General features: G+C 38.9%; 1 protein-coding gene across 1 annotated transcript in view; it reads right to left on the reverse strand.

The window, feature by feature from the left end:
- ARSB (arylsulfatase B) overlaps positions 1-18075 on the reverse strand; it is an 89300-nt gene that overhangs the window by 15964 nt on the left and 55261 nt on the right. The window contains exon 6 of the mRNA XM_009910796.2: positions 8429-8499. Coding sequence (XP_009909098.2) covers positions 8429-8499 — 71 coding nt within the window. The remainder of the gene's footprint in view (positions 1-8428; positions 8500-18075) is intronic.

Below are 18075 nucleotides of genomic sequence, written 5' to 3' on the forward strand. Positions count from 1 at the left end.
TTGCTACTTTATGATAATAATGAGTTTTCTATAAAACTCTGAGTCTTTGTGTTACTTTATTAAAATAAAACGTTTGAGGAATAGCTGTGACCTTAACCTTGAAAGAATGAATAGAATACTGATCTTGAAGAAACAGCTGAGCCCTGAGACACTGTAACTTCCTGCTGTCACACTGGCAAGGCAAAGAGCTGTGCCACAGACAAACTCTCCCAGCAAAGCTCCCTAATCTTAGCTTAGCTGAATGCGGTAAACATAGATCCACTCTCATCCCTTTTCATTTCAGTTTTCTCATAGTAATGTCTGATTCCAAAGGAAAGATTTATATTAGATTAGCATGCTCAGTCTCTTACCTTTCAAAATGCCTACTCAATTTCAGTAAGGATAAGCACACAAGATTTTCTCATTCTTGTTTCAAAATACTCATCCTGGTTTTTATTACATTAGAATACACCACAGAAACAACTGAGTAAAATCCAGAATTACTCATGGAGGCAAAAAATCCCTGTAAATACCATCAGGCAAAGCATTTATCCAGATTATTACATTTTATACAAATACAGAATTTAAAAAATACAGTTATTCTCAAAAAGAACAAACAGCCTACAAGGCCAAATATTAGAAAATAAGGGATAGTAAAAGGCTCAGCTTTCAATTTGATGGAAAAAAGAACCCAACAATTTCCTCCCCTCCCCCAGCCCAGGACACAGATTTGGACTGGATGGAATAGTATTTATGACTTACTAAAGACATCAAAGATCATGTTGAGATGCCCATACATGTGAAACATGTAACACTATTTGAATCACTGTAAGGTAACAGTGTTCAAGTTAGAGAACTGAGCGGTGTATAACCCAACCCTAACATCATGTGCACAGTTAAACTTTACAGGTTTCCAGCTCAGAGATCTGAAAAATATAGTGTAGCATTTATGTCAAGCCCTCCATAAAAATACAAAATGTTAGTGTTACGTTCCGTTAGGTACAGAATATAGAATGATAGAATGCTTTGGGTTGGAAGGGATCTTTAAAGGTCATCTAGTCCAACTGTCCTGCAGGGACATCTTCAACTAGATCAGGTTGCTCAGTCTCATCCAACCTGACCTTCAATGTTTCCAGAGATGGGACATCCACCACTTACTTAGGTAATCTGTTCCAGTGTTTCACCATCCCCATTGTAAAAAATGTTTTCCTTGTATCTAGTCTAAATCTACCCTCTTTAGTTGAAAAACAGTACCCCTTGTCCTGTCACACCAGGCCCTGCTAAAAGAGTGTCTACACCGTTCTTAGAAGCCCCCTTTAAGTACTGAAAGGCTGTGTTAAGGTCTCCAGTGCAGGATAAAAAAGAAGTATCACCAAGGGATTTTTGAATTCCAGTCATTATACTGGCATTAGACACTTTATCAAGTGACTTAAAATTTCTAAATTGTAAGGGATTATCTACATCCCAAAGGAAGCATGGGGATTAGTATTTATAAGGCTCCCCATATGTGCAATCCCTCTATACTTGATATTGAATACTGCAGTGACGGGCGGTTCACACTGAGATATATGTGGACCAAGAGCCAAGGCAACATATAACCACAGGCCAAATTTCCCAAGAGCAAGAGCTACACCCCAGAAACTTCACACAGTCGACAGCCAGAAGAAAAACCTCTGAAACAAATGGCAGCAGATCTGGCAGGAACAGCACCTCTATTAGGAAGTGGAGACAAGCTGTGCCCAAAACTGCCAAATCAGCATGAAAAGCACGGTATGAAGCAGTTGAGAGGCATGCATGGCTCCAGGGTCACATCTTGGCAACTCCTGCTTTATAAACTTACAAGGGGTCGCTGCAATTCATGATTTTCCTGTACAGAAAAGAAGACAGAGTCCAGATGGTCTGCATGCATAATTTTGCAGAGAAATGGAAACTTGGAGAAGCAGAGAACATATCTGTCTTTTTACTCATCCTTGACCATTCTCCCATTCCAGCTGTCACTATGTAAATTCAGTCAGCTAACCATACTGGTTGCTTATGCACATTTTTAACTCCAAGAGTCCTAGTGTGGCACAGACATGGAGTATTTTTATCCCTTTTGAAGCCCATGCAGCACACTCATCCAGACAGATCTACATCTTCTGCTGGTGCTAAATAACTCCGCTACTAAAGATTGTTTTCTCAGTATTTTCTTTCTTTTTTTTTGGTTTGTTTTTGGTTTTTTTTTAAGACTTCTAAACCAACCAGACCATCAGTAATAAAACTGAGAAAGACATCTCTTCTGATCTGCAGAGTCTTAGAAATTATATTTCACCTGGGCAAAATAAGAAATGAATGGGGTCTAAAGGACACTATAGTGTCTGTTACTTAATCAAGATGAATCAATTTGGTATAGCACATAATGCTACAGACATTGTCATGCCATTGTAATACACTGTAATACAAATGCCCATGAATGATACATCAGACCTAGAGCTGAAATGATTTCTCTTTTATAATACATCATATAACAATTCTGCGTATAGCAGACCTAGCCCTTTATAAGCAATCATTTATTTTGGCAATTAATAGTGCAACATATGAGGTAATGACTTTTTTTTTTTCTTCCCCCCAAATGTCAGTGTCAAGTTTGATTAATTTTGCCTAAGGCAAATAAAAGTTTGGAGAGCTATCACAAAATATTCTCTGTCTTGGATGTCTGCCCCAATGAATAGATGTCTTCAAAATAAACTGACTACAATTAGTAGCCTACAATTTTATTATGCCTTTGAAGTTTCAGTTTATGGTTAAGTCTGGAATTTTAAATGAAGGTAAAAGTTCCTTTCAGCCTAAAATAGCCCCACCCAACAATGTACTTATTTTGAGAGCATCTTTCTAATTTAAAGAAATTCAAATTCTTTTTGAAGAACAGGATACTGCACATGTAGTTTTGCAAGATTTTTGAAATTCAGTAAATCCATTAGTAAATTAAGCAAGTCAGATTAAAAAATAATACAGTACATACTGAAAGATTCTGATTAACAACCCGGAATTAAAGGGTACGTTTCCTTTCAGCATGTCATTTAGTCCCGATTCTCAAAATAAAGTTGCCTTCAGTGGGATATAAAGTTTCAATACTGCTTCAAAACAAGCCATCTAGCAGTGACTGTGTGGTCAAAAATATGTTTGGTTTAGTAGTTAGGGGAATTTAGACTGAAATCCAGTTGGTTTTTAATTCAGCTGAATCACCAAAACTTGATGAAATGCCACAAGGCTGTCTAAAAGAAAGCAGATCTTTCACAATGGAAGAGCTGACCTCACTCTCACAGCTGCCAAACCATCAACAACTTGAATTTTTTTTTTTATTTTAAAGACAAAGTCACAGAAATGAGGCAAACCCATTTTGTTTCTTTTCCCTACCAATACACACAAATGATAGATTTTCAATTTATGCAACTTCTAAGTTAATTTACACATTTTATTTGTGCTTTATTATCTATGAGAAAATGATACTGTTTCAAATAATTTCAGCTTTCTGTTTTGAATTTTCCTATTTTGCTACCAAGCTCTTAGAATGAACAGAAAATGTGAATGTTTCAGACACAAGCCCAGAAGACAGTAGATCTTTCATACCAATTAACTGCTTTTGTATCATTGCAAACTCCAATAAATTAAGAATCTACACTGAGACCCAAAAATGTAGCTATACGTTCATCACTTCTGAAAACAGTCAACAGGGAGGTGAAGAAACAGCCAGAAATAGAAAAGTGATGGCTTTTAGCAAGGAGGGGGAGAAGAAACTACCTTTAAGGAGCCTGGGTCCCACTCCATTTGCAGAGCTCACCAGACTGGTTTTAGTGCAGCCAAGTCCAACCAAAAGGCGTGGTTCCCCATTCCTTCTGCCTCAGGCTGACTCCAGGAGCAGCCAGACAGGACTAAGAGGGCTGTCTCTCCTTCTGCCTACCCACTTTCAGCACAGCTCTCCTTGCAGTTTGCCTCTGCTGCCTCTGGCATCCATCAGCCCCTTCAATAAGTAGATTCAACCTACCTGTCATGAAAACCATGCTAGCAAGTTGTATCAGCCCATGGAGGTAGTGAAGGAGTGCCAGAATGGATGCAAAATAAGCATCTGGAGCATACATCTGGGAATGGGGAGGGGAGGAAGCAAAATACATCACCACTAGAAACCTGCTGGATCACTTAATTATGCATAATAAAACAGATACCTCAGGGTTTAATTTCAGAGCCAACAGAATCAGTCTCACCTGTTCCCTGAAATTCCCTCTAGTCCCATGCTTTGTGCCAAAATGGTTATTCAATGCATATCCAAAGGAAAAAGGAAAACAAAAAAAGGTGTGTTAAAAACTGAACCAATATCCTGACCTAAGTCATAGCCTGGCTCTGTGAGTGGCTTTGGTGACCCATGAGAGCGGGGAGTGGAGGGGAGGTGCTGTGGGAAGCACGATTTCCTACTTGGTAGCAGCAGTGACCTACACTAGCTTGAACTCCATGAATTCACTGCTTGACTGAGGTTCCTTGGTGGCCTAAGTTGATCTTAGCTGATGGGTCTTGTGGCCAGTCCCTCCATCTACCATCAATATTCCATGCCTCTACCATGCTCCTAGTCATACAGCTACAGGTCAAGCTGATTCAGCTGTCTGATGTATTAGAAAACTTTCCTCCTCTTTCCTGACACCATGCAGAAAAGTCTGAAGGCTGATCTGGCAGAAAATTTGTCAGCATGAGATTTCCACATTAATCCAAGGGAAGGATGAAAGGATGGGTGAAAGGGAGAGAAGAGGCTGGTCATCTTCACAAGAGCTCACCACCAGACTAGCTTTGCTACAGAGACTGCAATCCACTCTCCTACTCATCCTAGATTTTGGAGATCCCACCCCACTCCACCACCTCCTCTGTCACAGCACCCAAAATTGCATCACTTCATTGAGAGAAATTACTAACCCTGACCACTCCACTGGGTGGCCACAGGTAAGAGGGACCGTGTAGTCAAGAACAAAACCCCCATTATTAGCACTGAAGATGACAAATGAGGAATTACATTGCACTGCACCAAACATTGCAATATGTTTCAGACCACTGAAAAGGTTTGTGTTTGAATGAATGAAGTCTGCCCTCTGAGAGAGAAGATGATTACTTGAAAGATTCTGTGAAGTAAGACCTGTCAGCATTTTTATACAAAGTGCAGACAAGCCATGTTACACTGGTTTCTCCTCTCACCCTGTTTAGTCTTAACAAGAGAAGTACAGCACCTTGCTACAAGATAGCTGTAGGGCTATAGTATTTACCACTGGACATGAGCTCCTGAAGGAAGGTAAGTAGCTGCTGATCAGTAGATTCATCAAATCTGCTGGAGTAACCACAGCTGATGCCAGTCTGAGAACTTGAACAGACCACAGCCACAAAGATGTGGTTAGATCTGTAACCAAGGTAGCATGCCCTGCCTTTTACTCAGCATTCTGTTGAATACTTGGCTGAACAGCTGAGTGGACACTAAATTAATTAATTAATGTCTTATGCACAAATTATTCCCTGAAGGAATGTTTATTTTGAGTAAAAATTCTGAACAGCACAAAGCTCAGTTTTCCTATTTCAGTCAAAAAGTAAATTAATTACATGAGACATCCCATCATCCGTGCTGCTAAAAATATACAGTATCAGTTTATCCAGGCAGAGATGAAGATAAATGCATCCATTAAATAAAAATATTATGCTGACAGAATGTATACATTATATGCTAAACCACTCAAGAGTTCACGAGCCCTGAACCTGCACTAAGTGCAAGTACAAAAATAACTTAATGCCCTATGTGTGCTCAACAGTATCATCTCTTTCTTAATAATGTTATGACCAGAACTTGCCTTATTATTCACAACAGTCCAAAAGGGGTTTTTTTGGGGGTATGTTTAACAGCATCTTGAGATTTACTTTGCTTTTCCACAGTATTCTGCAAACCTAAAGATCTGGGTAATCTGTGCCTTCTAGTCACAATTTTACTTTCTGATTCAGTTTCTACAAAAAAAAAATTACTGTTGTAAGAATACGTGGTCTGACACAAGATGATTTTTAAATACTCTAGTACAAGGGCATAAAGAAGGCCCAAGAAATACACAGGAGGTGAGAAAGAACCCAGCAAATCATACATACATGCATTCTAGCACCTCAAGCAAAAGAGCACTATGATTTCCAAACAGTTAGGACAAAGAAACAATAAACAGTCAAGGAAAGAACAAGAATCTAGAGCCACACACAGTTTATCCCCTCAGTGGTAGGAAGATTGTATGGGTAGTTTAAGATGCCATGATTGGTGAAAATATGAAAGTACTTATATATTCCAAGCTTTATGTCTCCATAGTATATATATAATAGAGACACCAACATAATTTATATGGATCTTAATTCTAAACTTAATACTCAGCTTGACAGATGAAAAACAGATGCTAAGTGGAAATCAGCTGAATTACATCTGTGCACAGTTAATCCTAATAACTCAGACTGGTAAATACAAATTTTAGTCCTTATATGACAAAACACAATTTCACTAGCTGGGTCAAAAACAAAGTCATAAATAATACAGTGACTCACCCTGCAAATCACATAACCATTCCAATTTCCACATAACTGATAAGAAATTGAGCATGTTATGACAATAGATGAAGTACAAAGAAAGATAGATTATCTTGTCACCAGCAGTGGACTATAAATTAACATGCTTTGCTGCACTAGAAACAGTATGTTAATTAAAAAGAACAGTGATCTCAAAAAGCATGGTTTCGTGCATAACAGTGATGCATCATGTCAGATCTATCAGAAATGCAATTACTTACTCTCAGACCCTTTAAGAATGGTATCATAAAATTAAAACTAGGAAAAAATGTAAGGCATACTAATTTAGGGGTCAATTCCACTTCTACTGACCAAAACTGCTATTAAGGGAAAAAGTAAAACAGCTGGCACCACGTAACTTGCCCAAATTATAGGCCTTTGATGAGAACGTATAGGGAAACCCTATATGGGTGCATAAGTACATATGGGTGAATAGCTACATTTTGTTTCCACTAGTTTTGAAAGGTACATGAAAACATTGTACATTTACAGGCACACATACCTCTTCCTCTGTTTGTGATGCTTAAAAGTCACAGCTCATCCAGCATAAAAGCTACACTTACTATAGTTTCGGCCCATCTGCCCTACTCCCTGCCCACAATTCATTGCAATGCCCACAAAAAGTAAGGACATACTGTATGTAGCAACAGTTAAGTATCATCAAAGTATGGCCTCATGGAAGCAATTCAGGGAAATATTTCCTGAACTTAAGCTCCTGAAAACCTCCTTTACTTGTCCACTTCTGTTCACACCAGAAATTTGTCTACTCTGACACCTGTGCTGAGCTCCACCACAGCAGTTACCACAAGGAAAAGACAGTCTCTGAAGCGTGCCTGAGTATACCATATCAGGGCATAATATTGCAGAGGACTGCTATGACTGAGCATGATTTGAAGGGAGACTAGAGCAGCTGCAGCTCTGTCAGTAAGTAGCCATTATCTGCAGGCAGTGCTGTCCAGCCAGCCAGCACTAGACAGGAACAATGTTGTTCCTTCTCAGAAAACCATCACAGAAACAGATGTGCAATGCAGCAATTCACCCTACAGCTTTCCATCCAGTTACCTCAGCACAATGTGTCTCTCTCTTGCAGGCAACAGATCACTGTCCCCACTGCACTGCTCTTCCTCTGCCTGGATTTATTTCTTTATTCAATGAAATACAGCAATCCTAGAAAAACCCTGGGAAAGTACCTGTTCCAATGTTCTGTATGGAAAAAAAATCTCTTTTTGAAAAGTCTGTAGTCCTTCGAAAACTAACAATGTTAAATCATAAAACAGACAGTGCTTGAAGAGCCACAAAATTGGCAAGGTTAAGCTCAAATTCATGTGATTACAGCATTAAAGATCCAACCCATGTGATTATGGAACAAAAGTAGTCACAAGGCTTGGAAGTTCTTAGCTTCTCACAAACTCAAGTTTTCCATTTGCCAAGTCATACTATATGGATTTATCAAGCTGCATTAGGGCAAGCAGTTCCTTGGGAGCTACCTGCCAATTTAGACAACTTCAGACAGGGTTTGGTAAGGTTTTTTTGGCAGTGTGCCTCCCTGTGCACCTCAGGCACATGGCTGCTCCTCAACATTTCCATTTCTCAGAGTACTTCATTCATTAGTCAGCAGGACTTCAGAACTCTCTGAAAGAGGAAGTGTGCCTTGGTCATGATTCAGTAAGTACTTACAGCAGCTGGGGGATGATATTTCTATATTTAAAAACTACTTACTTAAAAACAAAAGGCATACTACTCTATTTCTCTTTACCTAGAAGGAAATACTTCACTAAAGGAAAACACAAAGTGTTCAGAAAACAAATCATATGTTTAACAAGTCTTGAATAATCAGCAGCATACTTACATGGGAAATCATCCACAAACATGGGGTCTATGTTGTGCAGCAGTTCCACTCTGGGGGAAGGTCTTCCTTCACTAGGAGACATTTAAAAAGTAATGTTGGTTTCATTCATTACTGTTCTGTATGCTTTATTTTAAGACTTTTTGTCATACCAATACAGAGTGAGCTCATAACGACAAACTAATTGCTAACAACCTTAATCTGAATGCTCTTTTACCAGCCTCATAGCAACAGCTTTTGCCCCTATCAGTCATCCCTGACACTGGTGTTTCTAGGATTGTGCACGAGTCTTCAGAGTATACAAGTGGGCATACCAAAGTGAGGGTTTACAACAATCAACTTCAAAAATCAAATTTTGCAGTGTATGCTGGCATGGCACTTCCTATATGTTCTGCATACCTGAACAAGTGCTGAAAGCACTTTGGCTGGCTGCCTCATAAAACGCTGGAGTCATTGGCTATGCTTCAACAAACCCACCTTCAGTTTGTAATTGAGGTCACAAGGATTATTTAGACACTCTGAAACTTCTTGTGGAAAAAAACTGCTTCCATCTTTTTCCAGCCACTGGCAGCATAGGGATGATGTGGATTGATCTTATGAACTTACCCATAAATTTTTCTAAGTAAATTCCAGTGCTGAAAAAATGAGTAAGGGAAATGTATTTTTCTCCAGAGACTTTTAGAAACCATCTGGATGTGTTCCTGTGTGGTCTGCCCTAGGTGATACTGCATTGTCAGGAGGGGTTGAACTCAATGATCTCTGGAGGACCTATACAACTTCTAACATTCTGTTATTCTGTGTTATATCATGGGCAACACGAGAAAGGAGACATTTCAGCTGTCAGCCCATGGCTTGGACAGCAGCACTCTGCACTGGGTAAGGAACTGGCTGGAAGGCCAAGCCCAGAGAGTGGTGGTGAATGGTGCCACATCCAGCTGGCAGCCAGTCACTAGTGGTGTCCCCCAGGGATCAGTACTGGGACCCATGCTATTCAATATCTTTATTGATGGTCTGGATGAGGGGATTGAGTCTATCATCAGTAAATTTGCAGATGACACCAAGCTGGGGGCAGGTGTTGATCTATTACTGCAGAAGGACCTTGACAGGCTGGACAGATGGGTAGAGTCCAATGGCATGAGATTTAACACATCTCAGTGCCAGGTTCTACACACTGGCCACAACAACCCCATGCAGTGCTACAGGCTGGGGTCAGAGTGCCTGAAGAGCAGCCAGGCAGAAAGGGAGCTGGAGGTACTGGTTGATAGCAAGTGGAACATGAGCCAGCAGTGTGCCCAGGTGGCCAAGAAGGCCAGTGGCATCCTGGCCTGCATCAAGAACAGTGTGGCCAGCAGGAGCAGGGAAGTCATTCTGCCCTTGGACTCAGCACTGGTTAGGCCATACCTTGAGTCCTGTGTCCACTTCTGGGCCCCTCAGTTTAGGAAAGATGTTGAGTTGCTGGAATGTGTCCAGAGAAGGGCAACAAAGCTGGGGAGGGGTTTGGAGCACAAGCCCTATGAAGAGAGGCTGAGGAAGCTGGGGTGGCTTAGCCTGGAGAAGAGGAGGCTCAGGGGAGACCTTATTGCTGTCTACAAATATCTGAAAGGAGGTTGTAGCCAGGTGGGGTTTGGTCTCTTCTCCCAGGCAACCAGCAACAGAAGAAGAGGACACAGTCTCAAGCTGTGCCAGGGGAGGTTTAGGCTGGATGTTAGGAAGAAGTTCTTCACAGAAAGAGTAATTGGCCATTGGAATGGGCTGCCCAGGGAGGTGGTGGAGTCACCATCACTGGAAGTGCTTAAGAGACTGGTTGCCATGGTGTAGTTGATTAGATGGTGTTGGCCGATAGGTTGGACTTGATGATCTCAAATGTCTTTTCCAACCTGGTCTATTGTATTCTATTGTATTCTATTCTATAAACTTTCAAATAACTTCTTTTCCTTTTGTTAAGGAGCTTCATTTAAAACTCAAAAATTCAACCAGGGTCCCTAAATAACTTGACATTAAGAACTAATATAAAACAGAGATGAAATTTCAGAAATTACTATTATTTTAACATATAGAATTATATAAGTAAACAATATTTATCAGTAATTTAAAATTTCAGTTAGAAATGAATTTAAATTAATATTGTTCCATACCATTTCTAAAACTGCATCTGTATGCATTTTGAATAAACACAAAGTTAACAAAGAGGATTGGATGAAAGATCAAATGTGTTTGGATAACACAGCCTTGCATTAATATGGAGGAAGTACAGAAATTAACTTACAGTGCTAGCAATTCAATGTATAAAAACTGACAAAAACATTTTTTTCCCCAAATGTGTGTGGAAGGTAGACTTTCCCATCACCACTTTACTCTCTCTAATTCTCACACTCTTAACTAAGGAAGGCCTGGCCCTGCTCAAAAATTTTGGATTAGATTAATAGACTTTTACTGTCTCTAGGTGTTTCATTTACAGCTGTGGTCAAGTGTACCTTTTGCAGTCTATTTATAGGTTGCAGTAATGTGAATCAGCACAAGTTAAACCAGGATGCTAATTTACAGTATGTGGATGACTCTGGGGTAACTGCTTGGGGAGATACTCTTGTTTTATAGAGTCTGGGATGTATCTACATTTTTCAGTACCCTTTTAAAAGTAAAAGAAAACACCAGAGTTATGCTAAGTAATGTCCTATCTTCCACTCAGGTCAAATAGAGAAAAAAGTGCTTCTACTGCTTACAATATTCACTCAGTACCACAGTAGGTAGAAAGTCAGAATGGAGGGTATGCATGCTGTTTGTGCAGGCTAGTAGTGCTGTCATATCATTAAGGGTAATTTCCTTTATGGCTTTTTATCTGGAGGGTGGATACTGCACACTAAACATGGCGATGAATGTTTTTGCACAGCTGGCAGAAGATAATATATAAAGATTACATGTGCATTGATTTAAGTTTTTCATGCTGAAGTTGTAATTTCTGATGAGTCAGGGGTTTTTTTCTGGGACAGAATAGTGGTACAGTATCTTGAAAATGTGATTTATATGTAATTGTGATATTGTTGCACGATTAACTGATACTGAACTGCTTCTTCAGTTTGAGTGTTACTCTAGTAATTCTGTTGCACACAACATGAAGATTTATAACCAGCACATATTATTCACCAAAATAAAAATAGCCAAAAGGGAAAAAAAAAAAGGTGGCATGCACATTGAAGAAAGCAGACAGATGACAGAAAAGGACATCAAAAAGAGAGAAGTTACATCCTGGGGACAAGTACAGAATTTCCACTTGTAGCAGAGTTCCTTTTCCTTGTGCCTAAACTCTGTCCTCCTTCCTATTTAAAGAGCTCCATGCTGATCTTAGTCCCTTCAAAAGACAGCCTCAACAACAGATTCAGCATGGCAGATGTTCTGTCAAGAATATTTTGCATCAGGAATATAGTCTAGCTAACAGAGCTAGAATAAGAAGTAGAATAGAATATGGAATCCCACCTTTGTATTTTAGTAGCTTTGAGTGTAAAGATATTTTACAATGCGCTAATTTTAGAATATTTGTTCAACACTGCTCCTCCTGCTAAAAATACAGAGCTTGTTCTTATATAGAGTTGTAATTCTACCATATCTAACTAATTAATCAGTTAAAAGGCTACTGTTTTCCAAAATAGTCCTCTAAGAACATCTTGATGAAAGCATACAGACTAACATTAGAGCTGGTACTACAATCAGCTAGTTTATGCTGAGAACATTGCTTTTTCTTCTGCTTTGCCAAGTTTTTAAAACATACAGTGAGATCTATTACTCCTTAGTGAATGTGAGCAAACAGCTACATATGATCTTTAACATTTGTTGTTGTTAAATAGGCAGAAGGTGTCCTTGGGAAGGAATCCAAGGTTTTTCAGTGTAAGTTAGTTCATCTTGCACAAAAACATCCTCAGTGTCACTCAGCAAAATCTGTGCCTTTATAACCTTGCCATATATTGTATTTCTCTGGGTCACATCTGTGCATGCTTTCCCAAAATATTTCAGATATGCTGAAAATAAACACTACTTTCACATTTAAGATTGCCCTCTCTTCAGCATTAATTTATACCACAACAATGAAGCTTTTTTCTAAATAGGTATTTGATTCCTAAAATGAATGTGACCGTTTGTTACACTAGAACGGAATAGAATAGAATAGAATAGAATAGGACTTTCATGCAATCCTTTCTGATATTTACAACATTACAAAAATATAAAATGAAACTTGCCCTGTAAATTAAATGAGTGAAAATTGAAAGTCTACACTTGCTCACAAGCTTTGGAGAAATATTAGTTACTTTGACTGCATTTTACCCTGAATCTGTCATCCTGTGCCAAGCATACTGCTTCCTGCGCTTTACCATTTGGTTTCCCATTTTTCTGTTCATGAAAAATAAAATAAATTTCTTGGTGTAGACATAGTAGGTATTCAGTACTGAAAACCAAAATACATGAAAACAACACACCAATCAGGGCAAACATCTACATAAGGAAAACTGTTTTGCCTAATGTCTCGATTTCAGTGGAGTACCAAGCATCTGGTGAACAGATGTTTCTTAAACATGCAAATGATTTTTGAGATACTTGCTTGGAAACATGCAGCACAGTTTTAGATTCTGTTACTAGCTGAATTTTAGTATTGTTTTCTCTTAATTGGTTTTACTATACTCAATTACTATTTTTGCAAAATATATTAATGAAGTGATCACCATGTTTTCAGAAATAATTTCTAATACACATACGGTTTTAGGAGTTCCAGCTATATTGGAGTATTGCCTATGGTAATTTAAGAGGTGGGGAAAGCCTACTTTGATCTATGTAGAAGGTTTACACCTGAGATTGGAATGACCTGACAAATATCCAAAAAATGGGTTGGTACAGTGACACTATCCTAACTAATTTTTTAATAGAAGTTAGAGATGTAACAAGTAGAAAGCTAAGGGTAACCCCAAAGGTACTTGGAGGAAAAGAAAGTGTACAGACTAATGTTTTAAAGATATTTGGTACAACATGTTGCATGCAAAAACTTTTTATCAGCCCCCTATCTTTTACTGTAGAAAACTGTGTCAGAAAGGGCAAGATTGCTATGAACAGATAAATGGTTAAGATCTGCATGTGGAGACAAAAGCATGAACACATAGCAGGGAAAGGGCTCTTGTGAGTGGTGTTAACAACATCCAGATTAGCAAATCAGCAAGACCCCAACAAATCTAGGCCAGTTTCACAGGACAGGGATATTTGGAGATGAAACTGTGATGACAGCTGGTGACTCACAGAGGTGGGTCAGGAGAGAGAGAGAGAGTACCAAATGAATACAAAAGGCATAAACAGAACCTGACCTAAGAAGAATAGAGAAGATCTTAGAAGGACTTCATAGCTGGACTTCTGCAACATCACAACAAAACCTGGACCTAACAACTGGGCACAAGCATCAATGCTCCTGGTTACAAGATGGATGGATTGAAAACCCTCTGCCCTGGTGCCTGGTTGCTGGGCAATTCTTAGACACACACCTTTTAGTAAGAGGGTCAGTCTGTGAGACTGTATAAAGTAAACCCTGTTTTATTTCCATTACTATTTTAAATAAAACCACATTCTTCTTTTAAGTTATCTCATTACAGTGTTGCAGCAGTATTTCCCACACTGGAAAGCAGATCAGCAGATCAAGTTGGAAATAGCAGAGAAGCTTTTCGTTTCAAAGCCTACGTCAAAGGCCTTTTCTGTAGCATGCAAATTTTTACCTAAGAAGTTCAAGCAATGAGATCAAGAACATTGTGTTTCCATAGTTTCATGCATTGTATGAAAGAAAGTATCACTAGCTAAAAAGAATATATTTTTATCTACGTGAAACATGTGCTCTCAAAATTTTATCTCTTCATGTCATTTTGTCCTAACCATTAACTTTCTTCTGGTTCAAGTCAAAATTAAGTGGAGTGGGCCTGAAATGAACAGATGGACACACATACGGCTTTTGGCACATCTATTTACTTCAAGACTTTAATATGAGTCAGTGTCATGTTAATGTAATTCCTGATTTGGACTACCCACCACCTTAACAGAAAGTTCATTTTTGTCTAGGATTTCTGTATTATTTATATCATTATCTGTATTCCATTTTATATAGATTTATTTTCAGAGCTATAAATACAAAAATTCAGATAGGAATATTAAGAAGATATCCTTTAAATACTGATCATTTATAGATAGATATCATAGAGATACTGAAATGGATCAAATATTTTTTGTGACTTCTGCAAGTATCTGCATTGTCCCATGTATTTTTTTGAGCATCTAAATCGAAGTTCCATATTTATAACCTTTTTCTTTTTGATTACATACATATGAAACAACAGGCTCAAGATTAAAGTTCACCAGAAAGAAAAAGAAAATACAAGAAGCATATGAGGCTATTAGTATTAGACTTCTCTGGGGAAAAAAATACAAACATGATGATTGGCTATTAATTTTCTTTTTTTTTTTTTTTCAAATAAGGTAGAATTTATCAATTTATAATTTAACTCATTATGACTTATCTGGTCCAAGAAAAACAACACATTTGAACTTTCCATCAGATGTCACCAAAAGGGCACTGTGCCCTCATTGTTTGCTATCCAATATTCAAGTGACCTTTTGAGTTATGGTCATGAAATTTAATGCACTCATCTTTCCTGATTACTTGGGAAAAATCATATGACATTTTGGCTACAAGGCCAGCCAAAGAGCAGCCTAACAATTCACAAAAATTCACTTATTCTCTCTCTGGACAGAGCCTCTCTGGTTGTCACAGCCGAAAACATGGGAGGTCATCCATTCCCCAGCAGTGCCAGTAAACACTGCATTCAGTTACTCCACAAAGAGATAAGGTTCATGTGCCAGGCACATGCAGTGGATGCAGAACTGTACCTATCCTTCCACACACACAATTTTCTTCGTTGCTGATGCCGTTTCTCACAGCAACACCAGCATGTGTAACATTATACTTCCTCTGGCTAGACAGGCATCTTCCTGGCACATAATAGATCCTGGCCTCAGTTATACACATCTCTGTCTTCTTCCAAATGGAAGAGTTGTACTACCTGGCACAAGGCCATGACCAACTCCAGCTAGTGCAGAAAAGTACCCCATAGCTCCTCAGAAGCAGCACTAAGAAAACAAGGTAGCAGTTTCAAAACAGGTAATCCTACTAAAGGTACAAACAGAACAATCCTGAACTCCAAATATGGGGCTTAGGTGGTGGGGGGTTGTGGACTGGGGAAGCAGGGGGGTTATCTATCTATCTATCTATCTATCTATCTATCTATCTATCTATCTTTCTATCTATCTATCTATCTATCTATTTATTTATTTATTTATCCTTGTTGTTTCTTACTTCAAGGTCTGTACAGGGCTAACTAGGGATGGGTAGATGGGTTCAGCTCTGCCTGTTCTAACTCTTAATTTCTCATCTCAGTCCCTAACCTAAGCAACAGTACTGCTCGTGCTTGTTTAAGAACAAACTCTCATAATTCACAGTCTAGGATGATAAGACACACAAAAAAATCAGTATTTGCTGTACTATGTATAAATTTGCAGAAAAGGTAGTAATTTCTACATAAATAGCTGCATTTCTCCTGCAAACTGGGGTGGGGACTGTCATAGTAGGGCCAGATGGCCCCAGCACAAACCCAGACAGACCCTCATGTGTCTAGACATGGTCTCCCTATCTCCCCTCCTTCCTGCAGAAAGTTGGGGTAACACAGGAAAAGGAACAAAGGGGACAGGACCATGTGTGCCTGGTAAAACAACCCTGTTTCTGTGCTAAGGGCATGTGTACTGGCCACCGGTCCTGCCTGACCAGGTCTGTATTTCTGCCTTGTAAGGCCACAGCCTGGCAGAACCCCTTTTCATTGGGTAACTATGTGCTGGCTTCACATATTGGCCCAATAGAATCTTGGGAAAAATATATATGCAGGTCAATTTCAAGTAGCCTTGCCTTGCTTAAGCCTTGCCTTGCTTAAACCTTGCCTTGCTTAAACCTGCTTGGACCTGTCTGGCTTGAAGTTGCCTGAAGTTGAAGTTGCCTCAAGTGGCCAGTCCAGAGCCTGGGATAAAGCCATGAGCCTACACACCACAAGTCATGAGCTTAGGAGTCAGAGCCAACCCTGCTTCCCCTTGCAAACAGGATTTTCCCATGCCACAGTTTCTCCAGAACAAAGCAAGTGCCCATTGTGAGAAGCATCATAAACAGCCTGCCATCCACTGAATCCAGACCAGCCATTGAAGACCGCATGGCATTTCTGCTGGCAACCTGCCATACCTGGCGCATGAGAGCGCCCCAAAGCCTCAACAGCTATACACAACAGCAGCACACCCCACTTGGGTGGAATTCTCTGTGAGTAATTAACTCATCACAGCTCTTGTCTACTCTCCCCCCATGTAGTTGAGCTCCATTTCACTCCCGGGGATTGCCTCTTTCTGATATTCCTACTGGTTTGCATAAAATTGTTAAAATTGTTATAGTTGCCTAAATACTGTAGATTCCCATTGTAAATATATATATTTGGCAATTTTCCATATTAACAAAATGTTATTGATATTTTTATTAATATTTGCCATATTGTTTATACATTAAGGAACTATATTATTTAACAGGGACTCTGAGAAGGGGGGGACAAAAGGTTATAACCCACATAATATAATATTGTCTCACTGCTATAAAAGCAGAACAAAGACTATTGAATGAAACAAAATGCCAATTCTCAAATTAATGGTATGCAGGAAATAGCACTGCTAGTCCTTTTATTTTGGCTTTGCAGTATTAAACTTTCCATCCTAAATGATTTTTATGCAAATTAAAGCTATATTCAAGGATGTACTAAAATATAACTTAAGACCATATACAATAGGATTCAGCCACAGCAATGAATACATTACATGCAGCACAGAAGAAAAAACAAAGGAATTTAAACCAGTGTCACCATGTAACTTTCGCAATTAAGTGCTCCTCACAGAAGCTTAAAATTCTGCAGAAACTCAGAATTTAAGGACTTTGTATTCCATTTTAGTAGAATATATGATCACTAGAATAAAACAAAACCTTTGAAAGATGAAGGACTTGATTGAATGTATGGCAAAGTGTCAACACTAGATTTTCTTCTGATGGTATGTTCTAGAGAAAAAAATCACCTTTAACAGTTAATGGCAATTTCATGTATTCTTTTACATTCTTTTCTACTTACTCTGCTGAGCCCAATGCTCCAGTAACAAACATATAGTTAAACGGGCCCAGAGCTCTCAGTATTCGGCATTTGTGGTACCGTTCCTATAATTCTTTTCCAGATGAAAAATGCATGAGATTTAATTCATGGACCAAGTCAAGTTCTCTTTTGTACTTATCCTCACAGGGTTTAGCACAATATGATGATATTCAAATGGTTACACTGTAGGTCAGCCTGATAGAATAGAATAGAATAGAATAGAATAGAATAGAATAGAATAGAATAGAATAGAATAGAATAGAATAGAATAGAATAGAATAGAATAGAATTGAATTGAATTGAATTGAATTGAATTGAATTGAATTAACCAGGTTGGAAGGGACTTTTGAGATCATCGAGTCCAACCTATCATCCAACACTATCTAATCAACTAAACCACGGCACCATGCGCCC

Source organism: Dryobates pubescens, chromosome Z (genome assembly GCF_014839835.1).
Source record: "Dryobates pubescens isolate bDryPub1 chromosome Z, bDryPub1.pri, whole genome shotgun sequence".
Classification (NCBI taxonomy): domain Eukaryota; kingdom Metazoa; phylum Chordata; class Aves; order Piciformes; family Picidae; genus Dryobates; species Dryobates pubescens.